Here is an 18,162-nt window from a genome sequence, read left to right as displayed (position 1 = left end):
ATGCTGAAGATTTACAACGGTTTCTTCCACACAAAAAAATGACAGAGGTATGAAGAGGAAAGTTTTTCTGTCGTTTCTACGAATTTTCTGACATACTAGGCGAGTTTCTTTGGTCGATTGGCCCAAGCCTTTGTGATGCAGTCGCTGTACAGAGACTTAACTTTGCATGTCTTGCAGGTATATTTGACTATGAGATCAATGCTAAGCTTCAAGAAAATGAGATGGATTTCTTTGAAGCTAAGTATAATATTTACATTCGGTGCCTAACTAAACCACCACACTAGTAACCTGAGGAGACACGAATTCGCTCACTTTCCGAAACTTCTTGAAATTGCACGTAAAGACAATGTACGTTTGCTGCTTCTGTGTTGGCAGCGCTGTGTAGCGCCTTGCATTGGATCTCTGACTGCGCTTTCTTTGTAAGAGACTCTGTGGCTGGTTTCACTCGTTGCTTGAAGTTAATCGCCAGTACTGTTGGGCAGTTGGAGGTCGCCGGCCGCGGTGGCCGTGCGGTTCTAGGCGCTCCAGTCCGGAGCCGCGCTGCTGCTACGGTCGCAGGTTCGAATCCTGCCTCGGGCATGGGTGTGTGTGATGTCCTTAGGTTAGTTAGGTTTAAGTAGTTCTAAGTTCTAGGGGACTGATGACCACAGCAGTTAAGTCCCATAGTCCTCAGAGCCATTTGAACCAAGTTGGAGGTCAACAGCCAGCAGTGGTGGATGTTAGATGTGAGAAGTTAGCATTGATGGAGGGTAGAGGTCTGAAGTGTTAGTGTATGCTAACGATCTGTACATGTTCGATTTGGAGACTGAATATTATTCATGATTATATATCTTAGAACTGGATGTCAACGACGATTTATATTTGTGTTTGAACTGGATATCACATTATTAAGGTTAAAAATACATGTAGTGGTTTGCAACAAAATCTTTCCTTTGCTAACTACATGCCTATTAGTAGTTAGTGGCTTTAGTAGTTAGAATCTTTTATTTAGCTGGCAGTATTGACGCTCGCTGTATTGCAGTAGTTGGCGTAATGAAGATTTTTGTGAGGTAAGTGCTTGATGGTTATTGTTAAGATTTCTTTTTAGTCAGGGCCATTCTTTTGAATTAATTATTTGAAGTCAGGTTGTAATTTTTTTGAGCAGCCAGAGTATTGTGGGTCAGTGTTGACATGATTAAAAAAAGTGAAGAGAAAGTAGGCTCAGTGCGTTCAGTTTTACTCAGCTGTTTCAGAATCAAATAACGTAGAAGTTTCATCTTCTCAGTCGTTCAGCAATTTAAGTACAGATTCACACATTTAAATCAAGAAGTTTCAGCAGACACAAACTTCCAGACTTACATTAGGTGGTTTTTGCTTACACGTGAAAACAAGATATGAAAGCTAAATTTGTTGGCCCATGTATGGTTGACATAGCAACTTTGGAACTTACTCAGTTTTCTGTAGATGCAGGGGAATTTCATCCTTCAAGAAACCTTTACCTGAAAATTCACATAACTGATATACCTGTCATCAATCCGTAGCTTCGTTTGAAGGCCATAAAATTTTCCTAAGCATGAACCAATTCGAGGTGCTATGCCGTGGCCTTCCTCCGACATTCGGACAGACTTCTGCAATTAGTTATACTACTGCTTAACATGGACTTCGAAGAACATAAATAATTACAAGCATTGTTTTCTAAATGCTTTGAGGACACTACCAACCTTACATTGGTTTTCGAGCTGCTCTCGAGACCGTTTCCCCTTTCAGTAGAAAGCCCCTGTGCATGTGCAGATTTACTCACTGATCTGCATTGTAATTCCTGTTCTACAGACAAATCCTTTTACGATAAAAATTTTTCAGGACGCGTAGATTGTTTTTGCCACATAGTACACACATCTCCATATTAAGGTTGCAAACGTGCCACAATGCTTCCATCAACGTAATGTGTGTGAAAGATCTTTTTTTGGATTATGAAACTAAATAACCCACTATGACGTGACAACCTGAGTGTGAAAATCTGTGAAATGATGCTCTTCTGCCGGCCGTGGTGGCCGTGCGGTTCTAGGCGCTACAGTCCGGAACCGCGGCACTGCTACGGTCGCAGGTTCGAATCCTGCCTCGGGCATGGATGTGTGTGATGTCCTTAGGTTAGTTAGGTTTAAGTAGTTGTACGCTCTAGGGCACTGATGACCTAAGATGTTAAGTCCCATAGTGCTCAGAGCAATTTGAACCATGCTCTTCTGTCTGCATGCTGACGATTTGTACTAATTAAAAATTTCACTACTGGCCATTAAAATTTCTACACCAAGAAGAAATGCAGATGATAAACAGGTATTCATTGGACAAATATATTATACAAGCACTGACATGTGATTACATTTTTACGCAATTTGGGTGCATAGATCCTGAAAAATCAGTACCGAGAACAAGCACGTCTGGCCGTAATAACGGCCTTTATACGCCTGGGCATTGAGTCAAACAGAGCTTGTATGGCGTGTACAGGTACAGCTGCCAGTGCAGCTTCAACACAATACCACAGTTCATCAAGAGTAGTGACTGACGTATTGTGAGGAGCCAGTTGCTTGTCCACCATTGACCAGATGTTTTCAATTGGTGAGAGATCTGGAGAATGTGCTGGCCAGGGCAGCAGTCGAACATTTTCTGCATCCAGAAAGGCCCGTACAGGACCTGCAACATGCGGTCGTGCGCTATCCTCCTGAAATGTAGGGTTTCGCAGGGATCGAATGAAGGGTAGAGCCATGGGTCGTAACACATCTGAAATGTAATGTCCACTGTTCAAAGTGCAGTCAATGCGAACAAGAGGTGACCGAGACGTGTAACCAATGGCACCCCATACCATCACGCCGGGTGATACGCCAGTACGGCAATGACGAATACACACTTCCAATGCACGTTCACCGCGATGTTGCCAAATACGGATGTGACTGTGGGGTGGCGGGTGGAATAATTGTTAATGTTCCTATTATTTGTTTAATGCTGTTGTTTGCCGCTCTCAACACTGGCTCTCTAACTACAATATTGACAACCAGAAAGTGATTAGCAAAACGTGAAGCCTGTAATTAGAATTCCTAATGCCCACTTCATCTGAGAAATACATTTATAGCTACAGCTAATAGCTCTGAGGAATTAGGATTCATAATCAAAAACCATTCTCTCTAAAAAGTTCACTATATTCTGAAAGTCACAGACCAAAAAGAATCCACACAATGCAACTACTAGAGCAGTTCGGAGTCTAATTCGCTGATGCAACTATAACTGTTCAAATTAAATGTTTAAGTGAATGCTCGCCATAATTTGATGATAATGTTCATCAAACGCCACGCTAATAATGGTAGAATGTCTGTCCTGCGGCGGCACGTGAAAATACGACATACCCAAACTAAAGATAGATCGTTAACGTCATCCCAAAATTAACACTTCACTCGAAAACGATGTCATGGTTACGCGTATCCCGAGTAACGTATTACTGCATCCGAGGCTGTTTATATCAACGATACCTGACGCGACGCGACTCCCGGCACAGGTGGTGCGCTAGTCAGCGTCTGGAGAGAAGTGGGACCTTCCTCTCTCGCTGATGGCCGATGAAGCTCTCAATTTAAATGTGCAATCAGCACACAGGTAAGTAATCATAATAAAAGTCTGACGTGGCTAAGTCAAATATTTTGGGCGAGAGAATTAATTTAATTACACTACACGCAGTAGACGTGCTCTGAACTTGCTCTTTGGAGATACGCTATAGCTATAGTTTTATAGTTATTCTGTTGAAACTTCTCACATTTTTATGATTATAGCGGATCTCCCTTCTACTTAAATTTAAACATCCTAGCTTTATTTATTTGCCTACTTAATCTATCTTGCTTCCTTAATATCTAAGACAAAAACCAGAAAATCATGAATTTCAACTAACATTTTAATTTGTGAGATCCAGAATACTGTTTCTACTAAATTATTATGCAAAATGAATCTAAATATAATTTTTTAAGTTTCTAGTTCTTTTCTGTTGCGCCAATGATTTTTACAGAAAAACATCCAAATTTCGAAAATGGTTAAAGTTATTGAACTGATATCCAACAAATATTGATTTTGTATTACTCCTGACATGCTAGAAACGTTTCAGGTTATTTACTTCATTTTAAAGTATTGCGCAATATTTATGACGTCAGAGCTAGTTACAGCGGACTAGGCTGGCACACAATGGAAAGACTGATGTGAATTTTATAAGGCGTGAGTATACTGCTTCCCTACTCGACCATCATGATGCTGTAAACAGAACCTGGATTCATCGAAAACATGACGTTTTGCCATTCGTGCACCCAGGTTCGTCGTTGAGCGCACCTTCGCAGGCGCTCCTGTCTGTGATGCAGCGTCAAGGGTAACCGCAGCCATGGTCTCCGAGCTGATAGTCCATGCTGCTGCAAACGTCGTCGAACTGTTCGTATAGACGGTTGTTGTCTTACAAACGTCTCCATCTGTTGACTCAGGGATCGAGACGTGGCTGCACGATCAGTTACAGCCATGGGGATAAGATGCCTGTCATCTCGACTGCTAGTGATCCGAGGCCGTTGGTATCCAGCACGGCGTTCCGTACTACCCTCCTGAACGAACAGATTCCATATTCTGCTAACAGTCATTGGATCTCGACAAACGCGAGCAGCAATGTCGCAATACGATAAACCGCAATCGCGATAGGCTACAATCCGACCTTTATCAAAGTCGGAAACGTGATGCTACGCATTTCTCCTCCTTACACGAGGCATCACAACAACGTTTCACCAGGCAACGCCAATCAACTGCTGTTTGTGTATGAGAAATCGGTTGGAAACTTTCCTCATGTCAGCACGTAGTAGGTGTTGCCACCGGCGCTAACCTTGTGTGAATGCTCTGAAAAGCTAATCATTTGCATATCACAGCATCTTCTTCCTGTCGGTTAAATTTCGCGTCTGTAGCACGTCATCTTCGTGGTGTAGCAATTTTAATAGCCAGTAGTGTATATTACACGTCGTGTCCCAGTTCAGTTAGGACTACCTGAGTGAAATTAAAAACTGCAATGGTATTTTGTGACTAGGTGGGGCGTTACAATCCTTGAAGTTTCAAAAACAGCTACGTAGAAAGTCCAAGCGACTGCAGGCATCCTGGACGCGATTGTGACCGTGCGTGTCTGACGTTCGTCAGGAAATTCCAGTGCAGCAGCGAGGCAACGTCACGTTTTTAAGTCCTCCACCGTTTGTGTGCGAGAAGTCGTCGAATTCGACCTGACTGAGACGCATGTTCCCGGTTGCTCCTCCATGACGAACCTCCATGACGATGTTTCAGGCTACAAAGCGAAGAGTGGACACGGGCTTTTGGTGAGCGAATGGATGACAATCCTTGATCACCCATCGTATTTGCCGGACTTCTAGTTGTCCTCCAAATTGATGTTGGTAGAGAAAGAACAGCGTTATGACGCAATTAAGGACATTCAAGAAAATTATACTGCAGTACTAAATGCAACTCCAAAAAAAGGACTACAGTGACTGCTTCAAATGATTTCAGCTGTGTTTTGATTCAGGGGGAGACTATTTCGAATAAAACAGTGATCTTGTGAACCTACTACATGTCTTTTTTTTTTTCGTAGCCACAGCCTCAACGAACTAGAACACACCGTGTATGTCTTGTGCACGCCACAAATAAATTATACTGAAAATTTGTTTTGTTTCTGATCTGTGTTGTTGAGGCATCGGAAACAAAAAATCAAGCCCTGTGCAATTCGACTGCATTACCATTTAAATGTGTTGCGTTCGTAGTTTCCAACTTGTCACTCTTAGTTTGCCGTGGTGGTGGGGGAACTGTGCCTCCATGCTGAGCACTATGGCACTCGTGCCAGCGTACGGATGAGCTGAATTCTTGGCCGCCCCTGGTCTAGGGCAAGCTGTTTCGTGGGCAGACAGCTGACGTGCGTGTAGTCAGCCAGCTGAGTGGTAATCTATGTGATTGTACTGACAAGGCCGGCGTGGCCAGGGACTACTTGGCGGGTAGCCAATACTACCTTTGTCCCTATTGGGCAGCGTTGAAACTGTCTAGTCTAGGGTCATGATTTGTTGTGTGGAACATATGGTCCTAGAAATAAGTAGAAATAGTTCCATCTCACCGAATCTGAAAGTGGTTTTTCTCATTTCGGAATCCCTCTGTCCCAGTCCGAGGTCGCCTTTTGTTTGGCTGGAAAGACCCGGACTCATCAGTGTCATAAATTGAACAGATCATTCCGTGTAGAGAATGAAAATTACAAATAAAAACTTCGCTGTTTCTATTGCGAACGTACACTCACAGATTTTTGACAATAAACCAAGTGATGCGCAACTTCTACCGATATCGGAAGAAATTAGCGACTGGTTTCAGGACTTACTTACAGATACAACAAATGGCCCTTAAAGAAACAAAATAGACAAATGTAAAAGTAATTTCCGGAATACTCCAAGGAAGTACTATAGGATCGTTACTGTTTACGGTGTATGTAAATGATCAATTAGAAACCGTCGAAAGTTCTTTAAGACTGCTCACAAATAATGTAGTTGTCTATAAGAAAATAGCAACACCAGAAACAGTCTCGATTTACAAATGACCTACACAGTGTTAACGAATGGTGCATGGACTCAAAGTCCACAAACGTAAACAAATGTTACATATTGCAAATACATAGGAAAAGAAATCCACTGTTGTACAGCTACGCTGCTGATGACAAATTGCTAGAAACAGTATACAGGGTGTAATTTTTAAGCTGACAAACCAGAATAACTCGAAAAATAAGCTCCACAAGAAAAAATGTGTAGAATCCTAAGTTGATTATTTTCGAGGGGGACATCTGTTGGTGCTAAAATTTCAAATGAGAACCCCCATTTTTTATTGCAGAGTCAGATTCTACATAAAACACGACGTACGTTTTGTCTTAAACATTCGTTTTGATTCTTGGTAGTTGGCGCTGTAATTCAAGAAAATCCCTGTTCTCATTTTTGCGTGGAAAATGGTTACGGATAAGTAAAAAGTACTTATTACTTCGTAAATTTTGATTCGCTAAAACTAAAACTCTCCCTCTCTCCCCATAGGGTGGGGTTTGACAGAGAGGAATCAGAGTTTTACAAATGTTGACTTATCCGAATCTGCGGAAAAAATTAATATTTGGGTCAACATTTGTAAAACTCTTAATTCCTCTCTCTCAAACCCCACCATATGGGGAGAGAGGGAGAGTTTTAGTTTTAGCGAATCAAAATTTACGAAGTAAATAAGTATTTTTTATTTATCCGTAACCATTTTCCATGCAAAAATGGGAACATGGATTTTCTTGAATTCCAGCGTCAACTACCAAGAACCAAAACAAATGTTTATGACAAAATGTACGTAGTTTTTTTTGTGTAGAATCTGATTCTGCAATAAAAAATGGGGGTTCCCATTTGAAATTTTAAAGTTGCCTCCCACCCCACCGCCAGAGGGCTGGGGTGGCGGGCTAATTTTAGCACCAGCAGATGTCCCCCTCGAAAATAATCAACTTTGGATTCTACACATTTCTTGTGTGAAGCTTATTTTTCGAGTTATTCTGGTTTGTCAACTTAAAATTTACACCCTGTATACTGTAAAACATCAAGGAGTCAATATCCAGTGCGGCCTTACATGGAAAGGCTACATTAAAAAAATGGTGAGAAAAGCAGACGTCAGAGTGACATTCATAGGCAGAGTATTAAGGAAATTTAACTCGTCCAGGAAGGAAGTGGTTTATATGGCGCTTGTTCGACCTATTCTTGAACACTGTTCATCAATCTGGGATCCTTACCAGGTAGGACTGATAGAAGATATAGAGAAGATCCAACGAAGAGCGACGCGTTTCGTCACCGGATCGTATAGTCGACGCAAGAGCGTTACGGAGATGCTCAACAAACTCCAGCTGCAGATGCTACAAGAGAGGCGTTGTGCATCACGGGAGAGGTTTACTATAGAAATTTTGACAGACTGATTTCCGGGAGGGGTTGGGCAACGTATTACTTCCTCCCACATACATCTCGCAAAATGATCACGACGAGAAAATTTGAGAAATTAGACGTAATAAAGACACTTACCAACAATGGTTTCCACGAGCCATTCGCCAGTGGAGCAAGGAAGAGGGGACCAGTAATTGGTAACAGAACTACTATCCGCTACACACGGTCAGGTGACTTGCGGAGTATTGATGTGGATGTCGTCTCTCTGTGACAGCAACGGAAACACTTTTGACGACAGCGCTGCCAAAGCAGAGTTACTAAACACAGCCTTCCGAAATTCCTTCACGAAAGAAGGCGAAGTAAATATTCCAGAATTCGAATCAAGAACAGCCGCAAATATGAGTAGCGTAGGAAGAGATATCCTTGTAGAAGTGAAGCACCTTAAATCACTTCACAAAAGCAAGTCTTCCCGTCCAGATTGTATACCAATTAGGTTCCTTTCAGTGTATGCTTATACAATAGGTCCATACTGAAAAATCACATACAACCGTTTGCTCGACGATAGATCCGTACCCAAAGACTGGAAAGTTGCACAGGTCACACCAATATTCATGAAAGGTAGTAGGAGTAATACACTAAATTACAGGCCCATATCATTAACGTCGATATGCAGCAAGATTTTGGAACGTATATTGTATTGGAACATTATGCCTTACCTCGAAGAGAACTGTATTGACACACAGTCAACACGGATTTAGAAAACATCGTTCTTGTGAAACACAACTAGCTCTTTACTCGCACGAAGTGTTGGGTGCTATTGACGAGGTATTTCAAATGGATTCCGTATTCCTGGATTTACGGATGGCTTTTGACACTGTACCACACAAGCGGCTTGTAGTGAAATTCCGTGCTTACGGAATATCCTCTCAGTTATGTGACTGGATTCGTGATTTCCTGTCAGAGATGTCACAGTTTTTAGTTACTGACGGAAAGTTGTCGAGTAAAACAAGTGATTTCTGGCGTTCCTCAAGGTAGTGTTAAAGGCCCTTTGCTGTTCCTTATCTATATAAACGATTTAGGAGACAATCCGTGCAGCCGTCTTCGATTGTTTGCAGATAGCGCTGTCGTTTATCGGCTAATAAAGTCATCAGAAAATCAAAACGAACTGCAAAGCGATTTAGAAAAAATATGTGAATGGTGCGAAAAGTGGCAGTTGACCCTAAATAGCAAAAAGTGTGAGGTCATCCACATGAGTGCTAAAAGGAACTCAAACTTCGGTTACAAGATAAATCGGTCCAATCTGAAAGCCGTAAATTCGACTAAATACCTAGGTATTACAATTACGAACAACTTAAATTGGAAGGAATACACAGAAAATTTTGTGGGGAAGGCTAACCAAATATTGCGTTTTATTGGCAGAACACTCAGAAAATGTAATAGATCTACTAAGGTGACTGCCAACACTACGCTTGTCCGTCCTCTTTTAGAACACTGCTGCGCGGTGTGGGATCCTTACCAGACAGGACTGACGGAGTACATCGAGAAAGTTCAGAGGAAGGCAGAAAGTTTTGTATTATCGCGAAATAGGTGACAGAGTGTCACTGAAATTATACAGGATTTGCGGTGGACATAAAACGAAGGCGTTTTTCGTTGCGGCGGAATACACATGTATACGTAGATGTTTGCCAGTAGAGTAGAGTGAGCATCTCCGACGCGTTTTCACATTTGGAAGACCCACCTACTCCTCAGATCTTCTACACTTGTTCCGTGAGCCTTACCTGATACGGAACCCAGGCTGAGTGCGGGTAACCAAGCATCGGTGGAACAAGTCTTTTGTGGATTACACCTTTCGTGGGTGAGCTGCACATATTTTGTAAAGAGACAGGATAGGGTTCCTAAGGCTAAAGAGGCTCCCATTGTAGCTCGGTATACAACTAGAAACGTTTTGTTATTTGGAGATAAGCTGAGGAGTGGCTCACCAGCGTGGTCTGTGTGGCGGTGGTGACCCTGCAGCCGTTGGCGGCGCCGGTCAGCGCCTCCTGGCTGCCGCCGCAGCCCGACAGCAGGAACGGCCGCACCGGCCGCCGGCCCAGTGCTGCGCAGCTGCCCGGCGACAGTCTGTAACAGGTGATAGCTACTTGTACGTTTGTTAATACCTACACATCAGACACTCCTGCGTCTAAGGGGGGGGGGGACTGGTCTGACGGAGTATATCATCGACACAAGCTACATTTTTCATATTACAAAAGTGTGTAAAACGAAGTATTTGTGTTGTGAACTCAACAAGGTTCTACAAAAAAGCCTGTTCATGGAACTGCTTCATACTAACTATGCTTCTCAATATGTTTGTTGTTGTGGTCTTCAGTCCTGAGACTGGTTTGATGCAGCTCTCCATCCTACTCTAACCTGTGCAAACTTCTTCATCTCCAAGTATCTACTGCAACCTACATCCTTCTGAATCTGCTTCGTGTATTCAGCTCTTGGTCTCCCTCTACGATTTTTACCCTCCACGCTGCCCTCCAGTACTAAATTGGTGATCCCTTGACGCCTCAGAATATGCCCCACCAACCGATCCCTTCTCCTAGTCAAGTTGTGCCACAAAATTCTCTTCTCCCCAATTCTATTCAGTACCTCCTCATTAGTTATGTGATCCACCCATCTAATCTTCAGCATTCTTCTATAGCACCACATTTCGAAAGCTTCTATTCTATTTTTGTCTAAACTATTTATTGTGCACGTTTCACTTCCATACACGGCTACACTCCATACAAATACTTTCAGAAACGACTTCCTGACACTTAAATCTATACTGGACGTTAGCAAATTTCTCTTCTTCAGAAACGCTTTCCTTGATTCTGTAATAAAATTTTATGTAAACAGTTTATCTGTTTTTCAAACCAACATCTCAATTCATGGAATCCATGTTAGGATTACATTGTGGAACCAAAGAAACTGGTATACCTGCCTAACATCGTGTAGGGCCCCCACGAGCACGCAGAAGTGCTGCAACACGACGTCACATGGACTCGACTAATGTCTAAGGCAGTGCTGGAGGGAACTGACACCACGAATGCTGCAGGGCTGTCCATAAATCCGCAAGAGTAAGAGAGGGTGGAGATCTCTTCTGAACAGCCCGTTGCAAGGCATCAGAGATATGCTCAATAATGTCCATGTCTGGGAGTTTGGTGGCCAGCTGAAGTCACTCTGTAGCAATTCTGGACGTGTGGAGTGTGGTATTGTCCTGCTTGGATTGCCCAAGTCCGTCGGAATGAAAATGGATATGAAAGGATGCTTACGTACGTATTACCTGTCAGAGTCGTATCTAGACTTATCAAGGGTCCTATATAACTCCAACTGCACACGCCCCACACCGTTACAAAGCCTCCACCACCTTGAACAGTCCCCTGCTGACATGTAGGGTCCATGGGTTCACGGTGTTGTATCGACATCCGTACACGTCCATCCGCTCGATACCATCTGAAACGAGACTCGTCCGACCAGGCAACATGATTCCAGTCATCAGCAGTCGTATGTCGGTGTTGACGGTCTCAGACGAGGCGTAAAGCTTTGTGTCGTGTAGTCTTCAAGGATACACGAGTGGGCCTTCGGCTCCGGAAGCCCATATCGATGATGTTTCGTTGAATGGTTCGCACGCAAACACTTGTTGATGGCCCAGCATTGAAATCTGCAGCGATTAGCCGGCCGCTGTGACCGAGCGGTTCTAGGCACTTCAGTGCGGAACCGCCCTGCTGCTACGGTCGCAGGTTCTAATCCTGCCTCGCGCATGGATGTATGTGATGTCCTTAGCTTAGTTAGGTTTAAGTAGTTCTAAGTCTAGGGGATTGATGACCTCAGATGTTAAGTCCCATAGTGCTTAGAGCCATTTGAACCATTTGTTATCATTTCATGTTCTCCATATCCACTATTGCAACAGTAAATCCTGAGTGAATTGGAAACCTCTAAAAGGGTGTACTAATTTTTTCCATCAGTGTGATAACAACAACAACAACAACAAAAGCAATAATACCGCTTACAAAGCCTAAGAATTACCCTAATCACCTTAGCGTACATAAATTTAAATTTTGTGCCATGTTTGTCGTTACTAGGGCCCGACTTTTAATGCCAAGTCTTATTTTTCTGACTGGACTTGAGGATGAATTTAGTTTATGCACGAATCCAGGTATTGTAGGGCAAGAAAAGTATTTTTATTCTGAATGTAAAGTCATAGTTACACATTTTTTGGTAATAGCTGATATTTCAGCCAAATTTTATCATAACAGATCATATTTCGGCCAACTTCTGTCAAAAATGTATATATTTGTCGTATCTTTAAGGACACAAGAATAAAAACATGAAAATGTTGCTCACATGACAGTGTTTCAGGTGACATTGTCACGAATAAACGGCAAAGAGCTTTTTTTGTGGGGCAGCTGCAACTGTACATGCCCATTTTGTAAAATGAAGAAACCGGCCAACAGTTGCCGAATCAACAACCTTTTAACCTTTTATTGCATACATGACGGGTTTCGGAATAGTTAAAGTTCTGTAATCCAATGTAAGAAATACCACTTAACCATCTGAGGTCTTACTCACCCCATTGTTGCCATGAAACAAAAGTTCTGCGTCCGAAGAGTAAAATGGGGACATAAAATTCCATAAAAACCTTTCTCCTGTGCCACCTGACCGGGCGCACAGACAGGAAAACTACGTAATAAACAAAATTATTATATCGTTTTCCTTTTAGTGTTTCCGGTCGGATGGCAGAGGGGAACGGATTTTATAGAACTGTATGTCATCTTTGTACTCTTCCCACACGGAACTTTTGTTGGCTCTGAGCACTATGGGACTTAACATCTATGGTCATCAGTCCCCTAGAACTTAGAACTACTTAAACGTAACTAACCTAAGGACATCACACAACACCCAGCCATCACGAGGCAGAGAAAATCCCTGACCCCGCCGGGAATCGAACCCGGGAACCCGGGCGTGGAACTTTTGTTCCATGACAACAATGTGGTGAGGATGGCCTCAGATAGTTATTGATATTATTTTTTTACACCAAATGAAGGAATTTTAACTGTTCTGAAACCGGTCGCGTACGCAATAAGACATTGTTGATTCAGTAGCTGTTGGCCCGTTTCCTTAATTAAAATCCGGGCTCCACTTATTACTTCTCAAATGAAATATCTTCCACATTTTTTAATTATTCCACATCCGCTTGGGCCATTTCGCGTAGTATCTGTGGAAAAAATATTAGCATTGCTCTTCTCTTCTTAAATGTCGTATACATTCTTGCTTTATGACACGTTCTACATTATTGCGGACCACCACCCGAGAGGTCTACTGTAAAAAGTGTATTGATCTAATTTACTTTCATATATACGTACTGACATTTATCAGGCCTCGTATGGTGAGGACCCGTCCTGGAAACGGGGAAGCGTCCCTGACTGTACAGCAATTCGCTGAATTGTTGCTATTAGTCTAGTGCTTAGAACAACTGAAGCTGCAATTAAATTTCAACACAATAAATATAGAATGAGACTAAAAACTCGTTCTAGGTGCGAGCGTTAAAACTGTAATGCTGTACATCTCCTCGTCATTGCTAGGAGAAGGTGGGCATGTAGCAATCAACTGTCTCTTTTCTTGACGATCTCTGCTCCATTTTTCAGTAGATACGCATGTTACCTATAATCAGCGGCGTAGCTACGGTATGGCAGATAGGGTGAAAAAACGACGGAAGCAAAAGAAAAGATGAGGAATGGCGAAAAGGAGAGGGAAGAAGAAGAAGAAGAAAAGGAAGAAGAAAATTATGGAAATTCGACGGATTGAACTATGTTGAGCAACAATTCCTAAGAAATTTTGGAAATGTGTGGTAAGGTCTTATGGGACCAAACTGCTGAGATCATTACTTAATGTAACTTAAACTAACTTACGCTAAGGACAACACACACACACCCAAGCCCGAGGGAGGATTCGAACCTCCGACGGGGGGCAACCGTGCGGACCGTGACAAAGCGCCTGAGACCGCTCGGCTACACCGCGCGGCAAATTCCGTAAGACGTCCACCTGGTACAGAGACGCATGCTTTCGGTTCATGGTTTCCAGATGGGGCCACTTTTCGTTTTATTTGTTGCGGCTTTGTTTGATTTCAAAAATGGTTCAAATGGCCCTGAGCACTATGGGACTAAACTTCTGTGGTCATCAGTCCCCTAGAACTTAGAACTACTTATTCCTAACTAACCTAAGGACATCACACAGATCCATGCCCGAGGCAGGATTCGAACCTGCGACCGTAGCGGTCGCGCGGTTCCAGACTGTAGCGCCTAGAACCGCGCGGCCACCCCGGCCGGCTTTGCTTGATTTGATTGACAATGAAAATGTACCACCGTTATTGTTGCAAGCCATGTGATTCTTCACAGTATGTTGTTCCGTGTTTCGAACTGTCGCACACAAAATATAATTATTGAAATGTGTACCTTTTATTTAACAACAAATCGATATAGGTCTTAAGAAAGGAAAAAAACAGGCAAAGTAGCGTTGAGCACTGAACAACAAATACCTTGTGGTCAAAAGCTTGTAAAGGTGTTGCAAGTTAGGTTGAGACAAGAAATAATTGTAACAAAAAAATCGATACATTGCACAGTTTATAAGTTAATTAGCATCGAAGTTAGTGAATCTGGCCGTTGCGTAATTAAATTCAAGTGCCCCACCAGTATTAGTGCCAGTTGTTCTCACAGCGTAGGTGATGATGCACGAGACTGGTCAGCTTTTGGCTCAGGTTCGTTCCTTACTACCATCCCAATTTTTGCATCGCTCTCTTGTTCGGTTTTCCGAATCCAAACGACGAACACGTTTGGCGACACTGTCTCTGGCGGGTCGCTTGAAGGATTTGCGCGTGCAGCTACGTGACTGACTAACTTCAATGCTAATTAATGCTAATTAACTGGCGAACGGTGTCCGCCCCCGGTAGCTGAGTGGTAGTGCCGGCACGGTAGCTTAGCGTGTTCGGTCATTCGGTCAGAGAGCTGGTTGGCCTCTGTAATAAAAAAAACTGAGTGGAAGGATCAACAAAACGAACTTGAACGAATGCCATATGACGTCCGCAACGACCAAAGACAACGATAAAAAAAATAGTGGTCAGCGCGAAAGAATGTCACTCCTAAGGGCCCGGGTTCGATTCCCAGCTGGGTCGGAGATATTCTCTGCTTAGGGACTGGGTGTTGTGTTGTTCTATAATCATCCTTTCATCCCCATCGACATGCAAGTCGCCGAAGTGGCGTTAAATCGAAAGACTTGCACCCGGCGAACGGTCTACCCGACTTGAGGCCCTAGTCACACGACATTTACATTTACTGGCAAACGGTGCAACATAATGAATTTTTTTTCTTAAGAATTGTTTGTCAGCACAACCTAATCTGCAACACTCTTACAAGCTTTTCAATCTGTTTCTGTCCACCATTAGATGTCAGCAGGAGAGGATTGGAGAGGGTATCGGTGTGTTTGTAGCGTCGGGTAGGTTAAAAGTTTAGGCTTTCCCTGAGCGCTCTTTACCCCAGATACGGCTCTACCTATACTGCCTTCGCTGTCCACTTTTGGACTAAACTAACATATCCAACCTCTCCCGTTTTTATACTTTAACTTACTTTTTCCTGTTCTTTGGCGCCGGCCAGTGTGGCCGAACGGTTCTAGGAGGGTGTCTGAAACCGCGCGACCGCTACGGTTGCGGGTTCGAATCCTGCCTCGGGCATGGATGTGTGTGATGTCCTTAGGTTAAAGTAGTTCTAAGTTCTAGGGGACTGATGACCTCAGAAGTTAAGTCCCATAGTGCTCAGAGCCATTTTTGTTATTTGGCATAAGTGTTATAAGCACCATATATGTGTTTATCTGTTCTATTCCAATAACTTGTAATTCCCACTTTTTTTTAAAAAAAAAATTGTAGTCCGGTGGTTCTGGTACGAACGCTGACGTAGACGATAGCAGTCAGGTATGCACCAGAGAAGAGAAAAGCCCACAGAGTAAGGCAATTACCGAACACACCGAGCGAGGTGGCGCTGTGGTTAGCACACTGGACTCGCATTCGGGAGGACGACGGTTCAATCCCGTCTCCGGCCATCCTGATTTAGGTTTTCCGTGATTTCCCTAAATCGTTTCAGGCAAATGCCGGGATGGTTCCTTTGAAAGTGCACGGCCGATTTCCTTCCCCATCCTTCCCTAACCCGAGCTTGCGCTCCGTCTCTAATGACCTCGTTGTCGACGGGACGTTAAACACCACTAACCAACCAATTACCGAACAAGAAGAAGAAAGAACTTACCTGGGTAGCAGCGTAGAAATGATGCGCTCAGCCTCCTCTGGAGGCGGCGGTGGGTGTGCCGCCGGGGCCGCCACACCGCCGGGGGCGGCCGGCTGTGCGGGGGCGGCGGCGGAGGCGGGGGCGAGGGGCAGATCGAGCGCGAGCTTGGCGGGGCGGCGGCCGTTCATGCTCATGTAGCCGTCGTCCTCCGACTGGTGGCCGAGCGGGCTCTCGGGCACGCGCGCCGCGCCGCCCCCGTCGCCTTCGGCGTCGCCGTCCGCGTCGGCCGCGCCACCCCCGTCATCGGCGGCGCCGCCCCCGGGCAGGCCCTCCGGAGGCTGCGGGGAACCTCCGACACTGGAAGCCGCCGCTGCCGCAGCCTTGCTGGGCGGACCGGCCGCCACCGCCCCAGCCGCCGCCGCCGCCGTCGCGTTGCCGTTCTCCAGGTCGTCGAACTCTGACAGCACGCGGTCCAGCAGCTCCAGCGATCGCTGCACCTCGTCCCCGCCCCTGCGGGAACACACGAAACGGGACACGTAAGTGGGGGTGCGTCTGGTAATCCAGGCGAGGGCGAGCAGTTTGCGTGAGCGCCGTCCACTCTATGCAGACGTCGTTTATGCACCTGCATCCAAAGGACTATGAACCCCCAATCCCGATTCTTTGCGGGTGTATTCAGTTGTATATATAGAATGCTGTTTGCTAAACGTGTTGCGAATATACTTAGTAATAAACTAAAACGACATGCCTGATGCTCCAGTCTTACTAGACGGACAGCGAAAATGTAGTAAGCCGTAAGTTTTTTTTCTTTTCTTCACGCTCCAGAAGATCTACAACATGATGCACGGTTAGTTCATGGAGATAACTAGCACTTTATTTCACAATCGAAGGTTCTTTGTTGTTTTTTAAGAAAAATGAAGTCGTTGAAGAAACCTTCTGTCCCCTGTACTCTTTAATAGATACACCAAAGACCAACTAAGGCCTATTGTTGTTGTTGTTGTCTTCAGTCCAAAAACTGGTTTGTTGCAGCTCTCCATGCTGCTCTATCCTGTGCAAGCCTCTTCATCTCCGAGTAACTACTGCAATCTACATAGCTATAGCTCTGAATCTGCTTACTGTGTTCATCTGTTGGTCTTCCTCAACGATTCCCCCCCCCCCCCCCCCGCTTCCTCCTCCCCCCATGCTTCCCTTCAGTATTAAATTGGTGATACCTTGATGCCTCAGAATGCATCCTATCAACCGATCCTTTCTTTTAGTCAAGTTGTACCACAAATTTCTTTCCGGGCGGGAAGGAGCGCCTTGTCCTCGGCACGAGGCCGCCCGGCGGATTTGTATCGAGGTCCGGTGAACCGGCCAGTCTGTGGACAGTTTTTAGGCGGTTTTCCATCTGCCTCGGCGAAGGCGGGCTGGTTCCCCTCATTCCGCCTCAGTTACACTATGTCGGCGATTGCTGCGCAAACAAGTTCTCCACGTACGCGTACACCACCATTACTCCATCATGCAAAACATAGGGGTTACACTCGTGTGGTGTGAGACGTTCCCTGGGGGGGGGGGGGGGGGGAGGGTCCACCGGGGACCGAACCGCACAATAACCTTGGGTCCGATGTGGGGTGGCGGAGGGGTGAAGTGGACTGCGGTAGTCGTCATGGGATTGTGGACCACTGCGGCTGCGTCGTTTCTAGGTTCCCGGTTAACATACAATACAATACCATACCACAAAGTTCTCTTCTCGACAATTCTATTCAGTACCTCCTCATTAGTTACGTGAGCTGCCCCAGCATTCTTCTGTAGCATCGCATTTCGAAAGCTTCTATTCTCTTCTTGTCTATACTGTTTATCGTCCATGTATCACTTCCATACATGGCTACACTCCTCACAAATACTTTCAGAAAGGACTTCCTGACACTTAAATCGCCAGCCGTTGTGGC

The 18,162-nt window shown here is 44.5% G+C and overlaps 1 protein-coding gene across 1 annotated transcript in view; it reads right to left on the bottom strand.

The window, feature by feature from the left end:
* LOC126235124 (uncharacterized) overlaps positions 1-18,162 on the bottom strand; it is a 1,230,462-nt gene that overhangs the window by 594,767 nt on the left and 617,533 nt on the right. The window contains exons 3-4 of the mRNA XM_049943858.1: positions 16,259-16,747; positions 9,926-10,064 (exon numbers count right to left, since the gene is read on the bottom strand). Of these exons, the coding sequence (XP_049799815.1) occupies positions 9,926-10,064; positions 16,259-16,747 (628 nt within the window). The remainder of the gene's footprint in view (positions 1-9,925; positions 10,065-16,258; positions 16,748-18,162) is intronic.

The sequence above is a fragment of the Schistocerca nitens genome, chromosome 2 (genome assembly GCF_023898315.1).
Source record: "Schistocerca nitens isolate TAMUIC-IGC-003100 chromosome 2, iqSchNite1.1, whole genome shotgun sequence".
Lineage (NCBI taxonomy): Eukaryota > Metazoa > Arthropoda > Insecta > Orthoptera > Acrididae > Schistocerca > Schistocerca nitens.
Note: the sequence above shows the minus strand (reverse complement) of the source record. Positions and strands in the feature narration are given on the sequence as shown.